We start from the raw sequence: 18,200 nt of genomic DNA, 5'->3' as shown, positions 1-18,200 counted from the left end.
TCATTGGGCCCATAGAGCATGGTCACTTACGTTTTCCTTAAACCCCGCCTCCAAACCAAACCCTCACGACAGCATCACGTCCGGTCTCTGTTTTGTCAGACGATTGGAAACTGAAAACAGCTTTGGATTTGGCTTTAAGCACATTTTACAACTTTTAGGTTGTCAAACTAGGTTGTTTGTACAAGGTAGTTCATTTAGCGTATGCCAACAGGAGTGTCTTTCCAAATAAAGTAAATGGCAAAAAGTTATTTGGAGCCCAATGATATCACGGGACTGAAACGGAAGGTGTCCATTGTTGCTTCAATGGCCGTTTTTTGTATTGTTTTAGATTTAAAACAAGCAAATGCTGCTTTTCTATTACATTTAATGTTGTACTCTTCATGTTCTTACCATATAATACCGCATTTGTTTTAAACTTTGTTGAAAAATGATACATGAACAGAGCTATTTTAGTGACACAATGGCATAGGTAGTGTTTCTGTAAAGGGCCGTCCAGAGCATCTTGTCTCCTTCTCACAGAGAAACCAGTCGATGAGAGGAGATACCTGCCACACTGAGAGCTCTCACTGCAATGTTGACAGACAGCAGCCTCATATAGACAAGACCAAACAAAAGGCCTTTCATACTTGGCTGGTGGAACTTCTTAAAATAGAGGGCCCAGTATCAATGTGAAGAAACGATATTTCGGTACTGACACTCCGGGGAACGTGAGGTCACAGCACTGACACCATAAACACTAGAACCCGAGAACATTGTCTGCATGTTCAGTTTACTGGCAGTCAGAGCTATACCTATCTGCGACAAATGTTTTGGAAGTTGCTGTCAGGCATTCTTTATAGTGCCAAATAGGTGAGCATTCATGCACGTATGCACATAAACTATTAAACAACAAGTGTAATAATAAAAATACCACATACTGTTTAGCAAGAGCAAAGTTCTCGGATTCTTTCGTTTCTGTAAAGTGGTTAATACAGTGCATGGCAAGTAATGCTCCTTTTAAAACACGGACCACTGCAAAGACTCGTGGCCAAGCCTGAATATCAACTCTCTTGACTAACGACTGTACATGAGCCAGAGTCCCCTATCCAGCTCATAAACAGTCCTCTCTGTGGAATCTCCACTAGGAACCATTTGTTCTCATGTCCTGAAATGGCTGAGTCCACAAAGTCCCACTACGTCTACATTTCCATCACTTCTTAGCAGCCGAAAGCTCGTAGCATAGAACCTCGTAAAAGTACTTTAAGAAGACAGAGTCAACCAGAGGCTACTGCTGTTAAAGGGAGAGAAAAATGATTTGCATTGTTGTGGCAGCGTCAGCCAGGTTCACTTGGAAAGATCTATATTAGTAGGTTTCAAATTGGTACCAGTATCTGCTTATAATAAGTCAATGAGGATGGGGAAATTGTCTGCATTTTCCAAGTAAAGTTGTGTCCCAGCAATATTACATAAATAATATCCATTATCATTAGGATTAACAAAATGTACAAGTGGATAGCCATAAAAGTGTCATTATGACTCAACCAAAGTGTTTTTAAAAGACCTGCGAAGTCCAAAAAATGGGGTTGTCACAATACCAAACATTTACAGTATTAGTTGCTTCCAATACCAGTGAAATTCCATGATTCTCGATAACCAATTAAATACCACCATAAGAAACATTTCCGATAAATCACTGTATTTCACCACACACTTACATATTACCGTTTGTATCCTGTTTATTTTGCTGGGAAGTTAAAAGGTCATAGTTCCCTCTATTGAATCTATTATTTATTGCCGTGAAAATATCTTCTTGAACAAGATTAACTAAAAACAAAATTTCACAAAATTCTATTTGAACACATCTTAATGACTTTATAATTAACCTTCACCTAAAACAGAGTTTTACACAATAGAGCTACTGCCGGCTGCTATCAGCTAACAGCTAGCAGCTAACAGTTAACAGCTAACAGCTAACGTTAACTAGCTCTGGTCCTGCCAAATTCAACAAATTTGTTTTTAACAATGTCGATTTATCAGGAAAGATAGTGGATAGTGAGTTTAGGCTGGACAATACGATACCGTTGGTCTCAAGACCTGATCCCATTAGGAAGTTACATTTTTTTTATTTTGGTATTGATTTGCCCAAGTATCGGTTCTTGCGACATCCCTATTGTGTAGGGGATGATAATTTAAGATTAGGATACCATCAAAAATCAACATCTTGCATTGCCAAACATATCTTAACTGTTCTTTACTTTCTAAAGTCTATATGTCATATAGTTATTGAATATAGTCAGTGTTGCTATTTTCTTGCAAGAATACTGGAACCTGTGCTCATTGCAACTTTCTTTGGAAAAAAGTTGGAAACATAAGGCTGTATTGTTTGGATTTTTTCAAATCAAACTTACTCTTGCTGGCTTCTACAATGTTACTTATCCAAGCTTTAAAAATGGTTTTGTGTCTCTGTATCTCTCCCTAATGTAAAAACCTTACTTATAGTAACTTTTTGTGGCATTCTACAACAAATGTATCACGTCACCTGTTGATAAGGGTCCCGAACAGCAGCCTGATGGTCCTCTGAATGTTTTCGGTGCACAACCACCTCCACTGCTCCTTCATCAGCAGACACAGGATGTTCAGAGCCACCTCAGCCAGCTCCATCTCAGAGGCTACACCACAAAATGCAAGACAAATTTGGAAACTCAATATTACAAGAGAATGACTTTGTTATAGACAAAGATAATTTTTCTACATTCAAATATCATACTCAACATACTGTATGTCGGTTTAGCATGCAAAAGCAGCACTTGGTAGACAGATGGAGGGACATGTATGTATATCTCAGACCTAACATAAGTAATCTGTTTAAAGAGGTATTTTGATTCTGTTTGCACCTGATGAACATGAAGGACCAGTAATATCATAAGCTTCATATATTTAGTAACACTGCCCTCATGTGGTCACACTGAGAAGCTGCTGGTTCTGCTAAGAGTAATTATTGCACTCAACCACTCTTCATTAAATATAGATGTATCATGTGTTTCTATTGCCATCCATCCATCTTCTCCCGCTTATCCGTGGTCGGGTCGCGGAGGTAGCAGTTCCAGCAGAGAGCCCCAAGCTTTCTTTTTCCTGGCCACATCAACCAGCTCTGACTGGGGGATCCCAAGGCGCTCCCAGGCCGGCGAAGAGATATAAACCCTCCATCTGGTCTTAGGTCTACCCCTTGGTCTCTTCCCAGCTGGACGTGCCTGGAACACCTCCCTAGGGAGGCGCCCAGGTGGCATCCTAACTAGGTGCCCGAACCACCTAAACTGGCTCCTTTCGACGTGAAGGAGGATTGCCGTCTGCGGAATATGTAGTTTTAAGATTGATCTAATATATATCAAAATGAAACTTCTCCAGTTAAATGCTCACGTTAGGACACTTAATGTTATATAACAAGATTTCTGTCATTGTATTTCTAAATGTGAACATTTGTATTTGTATTACTTCCAGGCATTAATCCGTATTTTGCGTTATAAAAGTGACCTAACTGTACAGAAGTTAATTCCATTCAAGCTTGAGTGCATGGTATATGAGTTTTACAATTTAGTCCAAAAAAAGAACTGTAGTTTTGGAATATTTTAGTACGGAATAAGTTTTTTTTTTTTTTTTAGAGATTCAACATACTGAAAATGCACTAGTTGAAACATTGAGGTATTCAGACATCTATACATCTGATGTGAAAGCATCCAATTAGTTCTCAATAAACTGTCAGTCCAGTAACTTTTATAGTGGAACATTTCAGAGTCTGGTCAGGACCACGCGCTTATTCACTTCTCATTCACCTTGACTGTCTGGAAAAATAATCTGTCCTTCAAAATCACAATGACCAGATGGCTAACAAGGAAGAAATGCAATTTGGATTTAATTAAACGCTGAATGTTTTGAATTCCAATGTCTAGCAATGCAAAGATAGTTCCCATATGACGTTAATGATATCATGCATTTTTCCTATGGAGATTCCCTGTGATGGAGAAAGATGGAATAGTAGTGATGATACGTGATGCAATATGGTGGATGGTGAGATACAATCTAGTTAAGGACAGCTGACCTTAAGGGATACGGTTAGGGCTAACAATGGGCAGGGGTTCACTTCATAAGGAAAAAAATTATGTGTGTAATTAAAAAAATAAAATATATCTTGTTCTGCTGCTTTTTATGTCATAATGTTATAGGAGGGCAATGTGAAATAGCAAGGTACTTCTTTAATGTTTCCTGTTGGTTTAAAGAATCAAACATGAATAGTCTGAGAGATTTTCAGGGTACGTGGTGTGAATGTCCTGAAAAACCCGATCCCCCACTGGTATGGAGAGGCATCCTTTAGTTTAGAGACACACCAACCCGCAAACCTGGAAAGTTGCATGAAGCGCTGTAGACTTCAGGGTGAACTGAACATGGGGTTCTATTTGACTTGTCCCTACATGTAGGTGTAGTGCTTTTTTAAGGGCTGTACACAGTACCCATTTTTTGTATTCAAAGCTTCTATGGAGATTTTTTTGAATAAAGGTTTAGATTTGATGTCATCACCCAAATCTTTGTGTCTAACAAACAGTAATAGCCTGTTACAATAGCCTCCCATTTGAGCGACAAGCGGTAGAGCAGGGTTTAGAAATTATAACACCTGTCCTTTTCTCAATAGAATTTGACTTTTGGACATTCCTTCCACTCAGAGGGTAATGTTTTGATCACAGGAGAGGGGAACAATACAGTCACCACCGGAATATATATTTACAAAAAGTGTAATAATATTAGTGCTGTCCTTGTCCAAACAATTTCTCAGTTGACTAATCGATCAAATGATTTGAGACTCAATAAATCTTTGTTGACTAACACCAAAACAAGGAATTAGTCAACTGAACCACTAAAAAGTGGTAAGTCATAATTGACAGTGTAGCTTTCAAATGTGGAGTATTTAAATGTTGATTTAAAATCTTAATGTCACTTATTGAAAGACGCTGTGAACTGTTTGGCGTTCTATACTTTTACCATTTAGTTTTAACCCATGTCAGTGTTTGGTGTTTAATGGAGGCTTTTGAGAAAGGAAAAATAAAACACTAAGACACATTCATTGCTTTTTGTCTCTTAAGCTATACCAGCATGACAAGGGCTTTCAAAATATGAACCCAGTCTGAAGAGTCTGATTTGTGAATATGGAACAAGCCAGTTTCAATCAGTTATTCCTGCTGTAATCGTGGTGAGATACTATATTGAAACCGGTAGAGTTAAGCAGACACAGGAAAAGGACATGATGATTGCGTTATCTGCACTCAGTAGAGTGCAGATAACCGCCAGGTGCGTCTTCCTTTCCCCACTGAAGATTAGAAAGCAGGGATTTATTCAACTTGTATCGTGCCTTATTTAAGTGAATTCTTACATTTCGGGTATTGAATTAATCTGGAAAAGATCCGGTTCAAGGTCAGACTTTTCAAGTAATGACAGTTTTTGAGCCAAGACAAAGGCCAAAATGTAAAAGTAAACGACTAGGTAAGAGTTTTTTCTAAGCCTAGCCAATGGTCTGATATTCCTTTTGTTACTGAAGCAGTTGTCAATCATTTGTGATTGACAACCACAAATGATAACCTTCACAACCACAAGATCTCCTTGAGCGTACGGTCATGCATTCTCACAAAAGATATTAGGCTGATGGGACGAGTGGTATGCAAGATTATCCGTGGATGGACAAACCGATACACACACGCACTTGCACAACCAAACCCATAAGCCTGGCAATAAAACTCTTTTTTCTAATGACTAGTAGAATTAGATAAGAAAATTAATATTAGATAATAAAATGTTTGATTTAATAGATTTAAGTAGAACCCCTTTATTTTTTATTGTAATTATTGTTTGGGTGTGACTGTGATGATAGGGTGTCTAGTTTTGTTTGTCTTTTCAGGTCTGTCCTTGATCTCTTTAAAAATACCAACAGCCGATTTGACACATGGAGTGCCAACTAGCAACCTGACTGAACTTGAGATCAATCACAGTGAAAGCTCCTTTCTTACCAGGTTCCTGACTGTGATTCCTTCTCATGCGGTCACAAATATCACCTCCGAATTCTCGTCTCACAGGACTGCCCTCCCTCTCTGATTCGATTCTGACAGACAGTTTTTCTTGATCAGTGATAAACGCTTGCAAGTCTCCAAAAGACATCCCGCTAAACACCTTTGAGAGCAGAGAGGAGAAAGTATTAAATGAATAAGCCAAAAAGGAATTTGATTACCTAAATGTCAAATAGGTGCATGCTAGTTACACTACTTACTGTGCTAATTTGGTCCCAACTGAACAAGAGCGGAGGTCGAATGTCTGAGCCGTTCATAAAGGGGATGCTTTTACTGGAGAACTTCAGACGAGACCTGGGATCATACAGACACATTAATATGCACATAAATCAAATATTTTGTTTGTCATTTGTGCAATAATTAAACATGTAATATGACTGCATGAGTTCACACTGAAACAGGCATCATGTAAAGTATGATAGAACACGCCATAAGTTGGAATACATAACACGGTGAACACATGGTTCAGTGAGAACTACACCTACACACACTAGTCTGTGTTGGATGTGGCGTGTGTGTTAGATATTGTGATCATGCATGTTGCCCCTCGTTTCTGTTATGTGATTGTGATGTGCTATATGTGACATGTACAGTGGGGCAAAAGTCAGCCACCAATTGTGCAAGTTCTCCCACTTAAAAAGATGAGAGAGGCCTATAATTTTCATCCTAGGTACACTTCAACTATGAGAGACAAAATGGGGGGAAAGAATCCAGGAAATCACATTGTCTGATTTTTAATGAATTAATTGGTCAATTCCTCGGTAAAATAAGTATTTGGTCACCTACAAACAAACAAGATTTCTGGCTCTCACAGACCTGTAACTTCTTCTTTAAGAGCCTCCTCTGTCCTCCACTTGTTAACTGTATTAATGGCACCTGTTTTAACTTGTTATCAGTATAAAAGACACCTGTCCACAACCTCAAACAGTCACACTCCAAACTCCACTATAGCCAAGACCAAAGAGCTGTCAAAGGACATCAGAAACAAAATTGTAGAACTGCACCAGGCTGGGAAGACTGAATCTACAATAGGTAAGCAGCTTGGTGTGAAGAAATCAACTGTGGGAGCAATTATTAGAAAATGGAAGACATACAAGACCACTGATAATCTCTCTCGATCTGGGGCTCCACGCAAGATCTCACCCCGTGGGGTCAAAATGATCACAAGAACGGTGAGCAAAAATCCCAGAACCACACGGGGGGACCTAGTCAATGACCTGCAGAGAGCTGGACCTAGTCAATGACCTGCAGAGAGCTGGGACCAAAGTAGAAAGGCTACCATCAGTAACACACTACGCCGCCAGGGACTCAAATCCTGCAGTGCCAGACGTGTCCCCCTGCTTAAGCCAGTACATGTCCAGGCCCGTCTGAAGTTTGCTAGAGAACATTTAGATTATCCAGAAGAGGATTGGGAGAATGTCATATGGTCAGATGAAACCAAAATATAACTTTTTGGTAAAAACTCAACTAGACGTGTTTGGAGGAGAAAGAATGCTGAGTTGCATCCAAAGAACACCATACCTACTGTGAAACATGGGGGTGGAAACATCATGCTTTGGGGCTGTTTTTCTGCAAAGGGACCAGGACGACTGATCCGTGTAAAGGAAAGAATGAATGGGGCCATGTATCGTGAGATTTTGAGTGACAACCTCCTTCCATCAGCAAGGGCATTGAAGATGAAACATGGCTGGGTCTTTCAGCATGACAATGATCCCAAACACACCGCCCGGGCAACGAAGGAGTGGCTTCGTAAGAAGCTTTTCAAGGTCCTGGAGTGGCCTAGCCAGTCTCCAGATCTCAACCCCATAGAAAATCTTTGGAGGGAGTTGAAAGTCCGTGTTGCCCAGCGACAGCCCCAAAACATCACTGCTCTAGAGGAGATCTGCATGGAGGAATGGGCCAAAATACCAGCAACAGTGTGTGAAAACCTTGTGAAGACTTACAGAAAATGTTTGACCTCTGTCATTGCCAACAAAGGGTATATAACAAAGTATTGAGATGAACTTTTGTTATTGACCAAATACTTATTTTCCACCATAATTTGCAAATAATTTGCAAATAATTTCTTTAAAAATCAGAATGTGATTTTCTGGAAAACAAAATCTCATTTTGTCTCTCATAGTTGAGGTATACCTAGGATGAAAATTACAGGCCTCTCTCATCTTTTTAAGTGGGAGAACTTGCACAATTGGTGGCTGACTAAATACTTTTTTGCCCCACTGTATGTAGTAGCATGTGTTGTTTGCATTTTATTGTTATCTTTTATCCGTTCGCCTGCATCTACTTGTCCTTTTTTTATAACAAATGCGGTTGATGTATTGCGATTTTAAGGGTGTCTATTATCATCTGGCCGGGGACAACAGCTGGAAATTAGCAATGCTTGCTAAAGCTGCTCCATTTACTGTTTTTTGTGACAGTCACTGTCCACGACACTATAAACAAATAGTAAACAAAAACTAAACTAAACACTCTGCTTCAAGAAAAACCCTGCTTCTTTTCACCTGCCAGAGGAAGTTTTACACTGAGTAGTCCCGTCCTAGACCCCTCCATGTGGGACATGACCCCTCACAGGCTTCCCATCCAGTGAAATGGTCAGAACTTGAGGTTAAAAACATAATTCTGTTGTCTGGACAAGAAGTCTTTAAGTGCTTGATAAAAACAATAAGACATTTAATTTCCTTAACTGGGCAAAATCCATCTGCTGAGGAAGTTCATGTGATATTTTCTGCAGGATCAGAACATCAACTTATTAGATATTGAGGTTCTGTCAAATGATAATATTGTTTTTAAAACACATGACAGAACTGGCAGAATTGCTATCGGGATCAAAAGCTGACTCAAAGTTTATGGAGAAGAGGTAAAGCAGGGGCGAATCGGCAAAAACTCGAGCCACTCCGACCGAATTTTCTGGGTTATTTTTAGGAATGTGGATAAAAGTTAGTCTCTGTAGTCATACCTCTTTTTGTCTGTACTCATTTTCCCTCCATCCATCTCTGACTCGTTATCCTCTGTCGGGCTCTGAGGTTCAGAACGAGGAAACGCTGTCTTCAGAGTGTCCACGATGGCATTCACCACAATCTAAACACACAAAACCCATGAACAATGAACAAGCATTAAAACAAATGATCATGTGTATATTGGTCTTTATGACTTGAAGAAAAGTACCATAACAAATCTATTCAGGATCAAACCTTGTCTATGCGTGACACAATAAAAGGTTTCTTGACAAAGGCAATCCTGGCGTCTGTATTGAGAGCCAGAAACTCCTGCATCTCCACACTGTTGGCGATTTCAGGGATGGAACAAAGTTGCTGAAAAAGATGATAGAATGTTTTTCTACAACTTTAAAACAAAATGACATTGTACATTTGGTGTAAAAATACATTCAAATGGTATAAAATACCAATCCTCCAACCTTAAGAAAGGTCTCCAGAAGTCCTTTCCTGGCCTCTATCTTGTCACTGTCCATGTTTCCAAACGGCATGTCTGGAAAGACTTTCTTTGGACCTTTCACACCTGAAAGATAACAATCCTGGATGCTAGCTCAAGTACCAAACATTTATTAAACTGAATTTCAGCAGCGGCCAAGATTTGAACCAGGTTTGTTTGTAAGCCATGGTTAGATTTTTTTTTTGCGTAAAACTATCCAGATCCTTCCTACCTTTGATGAGTTTCCGTACTTCAGTTTTCTCTTCCAGCCGTGTTTGCAGGTTGAGGAACTCGCTGTATCGTCTATTGACCATGTGATAGGCCACCTGCTGAATGGGCGATGGATTGTCACAGCCTGAGGGGGGGACTTCAGCCTCCTCAGAGCCCGGCTGGACCCCTTCTGGGTTCTCACAGCACATTGCTGTCTCATACTGAAAACCAAGACAACAGAGTATAAGACTTGTCACATACATTATATTGGGGTCAACCCATGTTTTGGTAAAAGAAAGAGATTTGTATATTTAAACTCCTGACAATTACTGTCAGGAGTTTAAGTACACGTACCAATATTCAATAGTTATCCAATATCACAATTTTAATGCAATATACAAATATATTAAAATGTAGAAATGGGATCAATATCCAAACATAAAATGGTTCCTTTTTTCATATTTTATAAATCCTTTTTTTTACATTTGATACATTTCATATTCAAATTCTTTGAGACTCAATTATGTAATTGTAGTTTAGAGTGAAAGATATATTTCAGCTCTGAGAAAACACAGTTTAAAGTGAACACAACCTTTCTTTCCCTTCTGTTAAACATTGGAGATAATATAAAACCAAATGAACAATAAATGGTGGCTAGTCTCTGCTTTGTTATTTCCTACACGGAATATGATTAACATTGATAAATCTGATTATTGGTAAGTTGATTGGTAGAAAGTTAATTGGGATCTGTTTTGATAATTGATTATAATTTTAGGAATTTTGCGGACTTGTTGCTTTTCTCTTCTTCTTTTTTTCTAATGTAAATATCTTTTGATTTTTGGACAAATGATTGGATCATACAGACCTTGGGCATATATCACAATTATTCTTCGAGGCCTAAGCTGGTGCATTGCTGTGTTGTTTGTACATTTCCACCAACAAATGTTGGCCGATTGAATATCCTAAAAGCAATACTGTATGAAGTGAATCAAGGAACCCTGGTGCTGAGATGCTGTTTATAAAAGCATTTGTGCTGCTTGTGCAGAAATCTCCAAAGGCTAACTTCACATGTTTAACAATTCTTCATTTGCAACTTTGAATTAGTCTTTCAGTCGTAACCTTTGGACGTTACATCAGCTTAATGCCACCATGGAAAAGCTGCATGACAAAATCCCCAGAATAATGAAAAAATGATGAAGAAGCAGAACTAGATTCTTCTTACTTTGATAGTGTAAAGGGTGTAGGGGTGTGATCCGGTGCCGCGGTGCTCTTTGGCTGTGATGGTGCCAGTGATGCGAAGGTTCTGGATCATGATCGGTCCATCAGGGCTGCTGAGGGGCTCAAAACTGAAGGACTGTATAGGGGAGGAGCCCTGTAACGGACTGACAGTCAGCTCATTGGGATTCCCCAACCCAGGGGTCTCTAGTCCCAGAAGAAACTCTCTGGCTGGATTTACTAAAGGAGAAATGCCCTCCTTGTCCACGTCCTGAAGTCTACCATTACCAGGAGTCCCCTCTGCCATCCTACCTGACGACAGATCATAAGGATGCCCCACCGGTTCAGAATTCACCAAGACTTTAGGACAAGAACCATCCACTGGACTGGGGCAAACATCCTCCAGGTCCCCACCATTACTGTTGTCCTCTGGGCTGATCATGACTAGGGAATCAATGGAACTTTGCTTATAGTCAGCGGAAGGAGAGTCCAGGTCAGAGTCGTTCTCCTGGTAAAATGGGTTTGACTTGGTTCCTCTCGTGAAACGCCTCAAAAAGGGTAGAGTGGGTTCTTCTTCTTCAGTTATATTCTCGTTCATCTCCTCGGAGTCAATCACATCATAGGCTGCCTGCTCAGGCGAGGCCATCTCTGCATCTTTGACAGCTTCAGTCACAGAAACTTCATTATTCTTCTTGGGAACGTATGTGGTCTCTTGCGGTGGAGCAAGCTCGGATTCAGCAGGCGGTGGTGGTAGAGATGGGGATGAAGCAAGTAGCTCTGATTTAATTGGCTCCTGTGGTTTGCAGGAGTTGTTGAATATGCCGATCACGAGAAAGTTTAACCAGTCCGGGTCCGACAGTTTGGCAATGAGAGGGAGCATAACGTTGCAGGTGATTAGTTCTCCAACAACGAAGCGGCCGGTACGGGTCTCTAAGTGAGGAGGAGGAACCAAAACATGCAGCAACAAATCTGTGACCGCTCTGGTGTAGTTGACTTCCATCGCGTCACTTCTCAAGGCGAGATGAGGCATGGTAACCATGGAATACGCTTTCCACAGCTGCTCGCTCTCACCGCTGTACTTTGCTGTCCGAGGCGTTTCGGTAAGCAGCTCTTTGGCTCTGATGTAGTCCTGCAGGTGGCAGCCAAACAGATCCAGGATCCTCTGGGTCAGCTCCTGAAGTCATCCAAAAGAATATAAAACCAGTATAATTTTATCTAGTTAATCTGGTAACAGTTTCTGTTATCTGTTACCATTATTGTGCAATATACAGCATATATGATATACACATGATATATTCTTTGTCTGATAGCTGCAAAAAACTCTTTGTTGCATGATAGAACTATTTTTATAAATATCATAATATATATATATACACACTACTGTATATATATATACATGTTTATATAAATATAATAAGCAGAAGACATGGCGTTTAGCAATACACTGTCAATGATTAGACTTCTGTAGTTGATACAAATTAATGTGTTTAGGTATTTCTTTCCTTTCCTCTAATTTCATTTTAAAGAACATGGTTCAATGTGTTATAATATCAAATGCGTTTACAAAAAAAAAGCAATATAAGGTGGATGTAAGAAAGTATAAATGGTGTTTTGCTGATGCAAATAAATAGGTAGTTTAAAATGTTGAAATTATAATTACTGTAATGTTTCCAACTAAGCCGATACTAAAAGGAACTGTTGACACTAAGTTTTCTTTTAAATAATCAGCTCCCCAGGCATCTTAAAATATTTTAAATAAGACTGAAAGAGAAACATTAAATGTTTCGATGAGCTAATAAAAGCTAATGTCCACACAGACGCAAAAAGCTGTAATCACGATTAAATATGATCATAGTCAGAACAGACAGATGTGGCCTTGTGCATCTGATTAAAACGCGTTGATTATTTAAAATTGATATGAAATACACATAACTAGTGGTGTATCCGCAGGGAAGCCACATAAAACCCTGAATACCTAACTCTATTCATACATTGACAGTATCGACAGCATGTTAACCTCCTAAACATTTATCAAAATCTACCTAATCGGTTTTTTTCCAACAATGATGTCTTGAATCAAATTACCTTCCTGTCGAGCTGTCTAGCACGTATTTTCAGTTCCATGGCCATAGAGATCATAGCCTCTTGAACCTCTGTTTCGAACCCACTCTCAGAGGACACAGTGGAGTACCAGGAGGTGACAAAGTCCCTGATGATTTTCCTCACAGTTTTGTGAATCTCCTTGTCCAATTTGTGCTCATCCTCCACAGTTGGTGGAACCTATGATTTAGCGAGGACAAAGTGTAAATTATGTAATACTGGAGTGATAATACACCGTTGCCCAAAACATGGGAAGTCAAATTCACATTTACCCGTTCCATGGTGATGAACCTCTCCAGGTGAACCACACTGTTGGACTCCAGGACGGCCTGTGACCCGAGCCAGCCCCCGAGCACCACCAGCAGGCTGGTGAACACGCACAGCAGCCAGATGTTGACCAGCAGGTGGAACAGCACCAGCCATGCCAACACAACACCAAAGCCCAACAAGCTCCTATGTCCTAACACCTCAGCCATGGCACTGCGGGGGTTACTGTCCGGTTTGACACCCTCAATGGGAGATCTGGAGATCATTCATGCCAGAGCAACATGTCAAAAAAAATAAAGAATACAGATTATGTATAATATTAAAAACAGAATCTGAAGAAGTTAAATTAGGCTAAAGAGAGTGACATCAAGTAATTTCTACTGACCCCTTTTCCTCAAACTAGTTTTTCATGAATTATGAGAACAGTGTTGCCTACAAATGGCAGGTTTTAAGTTATTTTCCTTAAACCACAGAAACCAACTACTACTCATGCTTGATAGTTTTATTAAAGACTAAGACATCACTGTTATGCAATATGTACCTATTTAAATGTAAATATTGCCAGTTATTACTGGCTTTCTTCTTTGTTTGACAAGTGAAATGCTGTAACAAGACTCTGTAAGTATCTCTGTTATCTAGCTTCTACCACACTACATTCTACATGTTACACTTTATGTTATAAATACTGCTGCTGCTGCTGCTGCTACTAGGCTAATTTTCTACCCGAATGTGTACTGTGTAAATTGAAATAGTCTTTATTATGAATGTGTTTTATAAATTGTAATAAAAGTTGATTTTTCATTTTACGCGAATTTCTTATCAATACCTCGTGCTGCACACTTACCAGACATTCGGTTGGCCTCATTGATCATAAATAACTAATTTAAATGGACAGCCTTTGCAAAGCTAAAAATAAAAAAATTGTGCAAATATATTGATGATAGCTGTCTCGGCAGCTAATGTGTATTAGCTTGACTATACATTAGCACAACCTGTATTTGGCACACATTTATTATTTTTAGACTGTATTTATCATTTATTATAACGCCACCATTTACCTAACGTGTCTGAATTAGTATAGTCCTATCGCTATCATGTTGGTTGATAAAACGCGCCACCAAACTCCACTTACATATTTGACCATTTACTCGGGGTTTCTGGCATGGCGTATACGTCGGGAAAACATGTTTTTTAAGAGATGTGGCTCCATTATATGCAATAGATGAACGTAACTGCACACAGATGTTTCGAAATGGAACAATATATTTCCAAATGATATCTATGTTGCGATTAATTTGACGTTGTAATCCTGCTCCGTCTACACCTTTCACTTTTACGCTGGTGTTAATTCATTACTAGTGGAACAGGACTCGATGTAAGGCGGGGCGTTATAAATCAAAATCAAATAAAACTGTGGCTTTTTGGTGTGCTGAATGCATGCCGAAACGAAGAAAACATTCTGAGCATTTGTTTGAGGTCTGTAGTAATGTCGTGTAAAGTGTGCCTTCTTGCCAATAATCATGACTACCTTAAATTTGTACATGTTTGTCTTGCGTTTGGCTAGGACCCAGCTAGCTAACGTTACAACTTTGCAGAGCACATCGCAGGCACAGTGCAAAGTCCTGCGTAATGAAGCGTCATCCTTTCCGAGATAAATCTGTCCATAGCTATCAATAAAATAAATAATAACAAACCTGCACGAGCTGTCATGGCACGGGATGTGAGGTCTCATGAGCGTGATGACAACTGCTTCTCTGGTTTGTTTACTTCCCGTATCATGACGTATGCAGACCTGCCAACCCTACCGATTTGGGCGGTAGTCTACCGCTTTTGACATGTTTCTACCGCCTACCGACTTGGCTGGCTTTCCCTACCGATTTTCAAACCTTCCCAAACTATAACAAATAAAAATGACACTCCATAGACACTGGACTCGACTTTTGGCGGACACCGTTTGCAGCGTGTCTGTGATCGCATCATACAAACAGTCTTCTGTGTTTCTGAAAGAGAAACAAACAACGTGCACATATATTGCACATATTACAGGTATTGAGACAACGAAATGCAGTTTAGCTTCCAACCAGGAGTGCAACAAGCAGTAGTGTGAAAAGTAATGTACACAATCTACAGAATAAAATATAGAATGAATTGAATGATGAATAAACAGTGAGGGGTATGAATATACACAGCAGCCTGTGAGCAGTATGAACTGTGTGTATGAATATGCTAAGATATATAAAGTATGAAAACGGTAAGCAGTGCAAGTATAGGATAACATATATAGATATTAATTTCATGATGATAAACATTGTGGAACAATGATGAAAAATGTGAATGGAAGTGGCGACGTAAAACTGACACCACACAACAACAAACTTTTGCCGAGCCAATTGGAGAGTTTCATCAGCAGCACGGGGTAAAAACCACCAATGAGCGCTCAGCTCGAGATACCAGCGAGTCGTTTCCCATCAAGCATTTCGCCTCCGCAGCCCGTGGAGAGGAACTGCGCCGCCTCGCCGCGCTTCGCTCTCAAGGCCGCAGGCATCTTTGTCCCGCGAGATTTCAACGTCTCATGTGAGCGAGCCTCCAGAGCAAGTCGCCAAAAATGACTAACCATCATGCAACGCACGAGCAAGACGTTGATCGAAATTGCGCAGGTCTCGCTTGTCTCAAACACGCCTAATGTCTCGAAAACACATGTTGGCGACTGGAAGACATCCAGTGTTTGGTCATTTCCGGAAGCATCCTACAGTGTCTCAACTGAAAGAGGACCACAAACACACACAAAATATAATACAATTTTGAGATTTGGGGATATTTATCTCCCATTCTTTCACTTTTTCTGACATTTTCAACACCAAACATGTAATTAATGTCTCTGTTTAGTGAGCTACTGCAATCTGAAAGCCTGTACATTATCTATATCTCACTTTATCAGTTGAAAAATGCAGGAAATTACTTTTTTAATGCAGTATTTTCTGATTTATGGCGCAACACAAAGATGGTGCAAAACTTTGACTCTAATATATCAACAACATAAAACAAGAATATGAACCTGGCTTTATCCAATGTTCACACAAGAGTTCTACATCCTGACACATCCTTCATCTACAGTGTCTCAACTGGAAGAGGACCACAAACACATTAAAAATATAATAAAATGTGGAGACTTTGGGATATTTATCCCCCATTCTTTTACTTTTCGGGCATTTTACAGACCAAACATGTCGTTGAGTCACTGTTTACCAAACTACCACTTTTTCTGAAAAATGCATAGAATTATGCAATATATGTTAAATACATGGTTTATACATGTAATTATGGGGTTCCATTTCTTCTGATTACCTAATTTGGGCGTGCACATTTGCCGCGCGCAAACCTACCTCTTTTGGATTTGGAAAGGTTGGCATGTACTGTATGCGTATGTTAGAATGAAAAAAGCCTCCCCGTTGCTCCAAACCAACCGCAGTGCTTTAGAAACTCGAAAGATTAGGTTTAAAGATAAACAAAAGAAAAAATTGAAACTAAAATGATGACCTATGTCCGTTTAAAAAGATAAATGACAGATAGTTGTGTTGACATTCAACAACTACAGCTCCCATGATGCTTTGTTGGCGGCTGAGGTTCATGTGATATGTTGTTCAATGGTAAGAAAATGGTCATACACACACACATCACTGTACAAGTCAGTTTTGAAAAAAAATCAGGTCATAAAGGCTTTCATCATCTTTTACCAGCTTTGATAACCACATTAATGCATCCATAAATATAATATATTATTCTGAAATGGGCCAATTTGCATAATGAGTACTTTTACTTTTGGTACTTTACGTATTTTGACTAATACTTGTGTACTTTTACTTGAGGAACATTTTGATTGCACGACTTTTACCTGTAACTGAGCCCCCTTGGTATGGCATTCAATAAATAACATAAAGAGTATGAAAGAATAAATCAGTCACATATGCAGAAAAAAACTAAGACCACCCTAATGGACCAAGCCTCTGATGATGATGCAGAAAATGAGGGATTAAGTCCCTAAACATTAATGATATGTTATACCTGCAGTGTGTAGAGCAGCATAAACTGATGAAGTTACATTTAAACTGTAAATATAAGGGGAAATAAGTATCCTGTAAATCCTAATGACAAACTATCTGAAATATGATGACAGCACAATCTTCATTAGGATAGGTGTCTGCGAGGCTTCAACTGGACTTTTATGTCTTATATCTATTTGCTTGTTTTTGTCCATTTGAATAAAATATGTTCTCATTCTTTTACTTTTGTCACTTTCAATTCCCATAACAGTAGTTGTTCTGCCTGCGTGCTTTGAACACAAAACCATTTCAATGTAGGCTGCTTCTGTCTGGAAAATAAAACTTGGCTTCTTTTTTTTTTCTTCCTGGTTTTGCTTTTTTTCCTACAGCCTATAAAAGCTGTTTATTTGCCACTCTCTGCTGACAGATTAAGATTAAGTTAGATGAGTGCTTTAATCTGGCAAAAAGACTATGTAAGAAGTTAAATCTATTTGAATGCATTATCTGTAATAGCAAAAAAAAATACGTTTTTAAGTTTAAATTAAGTTTCACATTTTTAGATACCAGTACATTTTCACTTTCAGGTCAGATATTAAGTGAAGATGGAGGAAATGAGGTATGCTAGTGACTAGTATACCCTCACTAATCTGATTTGTTCAGTGTGGTTGACTCTTGAGCCGGTGTGGGAACATTTTTCTGGAAGACCTGAGGAGCCACTCAGTCCCTCATTAGAATTACATTGTGTGGGATTTCACACATACCACGCGTCCGGGTTTTCCAGGCTTTTTATGGATGGAGAGACAAAGACTAGAAAGTTGAGTTTTAGCAGGGACTCAGTCATTTCTCCTCAGTC

General features: G+C 39.3%; 1 protein-coding gene across 2 annotated transcripts in view; it reads right to left on the bottom strand.

Moving 5' to 3' along the window:
• Nucleotides 1-15,807, bottom strand: part of snx19b (sorting nexin 19b) — a 52,302-nt gene extending 36,495 nt beyond the window's left edge. The window contains exons 1-12 of one of the 2 annotated variants that reach the window (XM_079677288.1): nt 15,684-15,789; nt 15,002-15,307; nt 13,313-13,562; nt 13,026-13,220; nt 10,948-12,114; nt 9,748-9,946; nt 9,502-9,602; nt 9,278-9,397; nt 9,043-9,164; nt 6,287-6,380; nt 6,030-6,189; nt 2,519-2,648 (exon numbers count right to left, since the gene is read on the bottom strand). In XM_079677288.1, coding sequence (XP_079533414.1) covers nt 2,519-2,648; nt 6,030-6,189; nt 6,287-6,380; nt 9,043-9,164; nt 9,278-9,397; nt 9,502-9,602; nt 9,748-9,946; nt 10,948-12,114; nt 13,026-13,220; nt 13,313-13,562; nt 15,002-15,039 — 2,576 coding nt within the window. In that variant the 5' untranslated portion in view covers nt 15,040-15,307; nt 15,684-15,789. Of the gene's footprint in view, nt 1-2,518; nt 2,649-6,029; nt 6,190-6,286; nt 6,381-9,042; nt 9,165-9,277; nt 9,398-9,501; nt 9,603-9,747; nt 9,947-10,947; nt 12,115-13,025; nt 13,221-13,312; nt 13,563-15,001 lie in introns of both variants that reach the window. The other variant, XR_013807427.1, reaches the window with a different exon arrangement.
• Between the last annotated feature and the right edge of the window lie 2,393 nt (nt 15,808-18,200).

This window comes from Notothenia rossii (assembly GCF_949606895.1).
Source record: "Notothenia rossii genome assembly, chromosome: 4".
Classification (NCBI taxonomy): Eukaryota; Metazoa; Chordata; class Actinopteri; order Perciformes; family Nototheniidae; genus Notothenia; species Notothenia rossii.
This window is presented reverse-complemented; position numbering and strand designations above follow the sequence as displayed.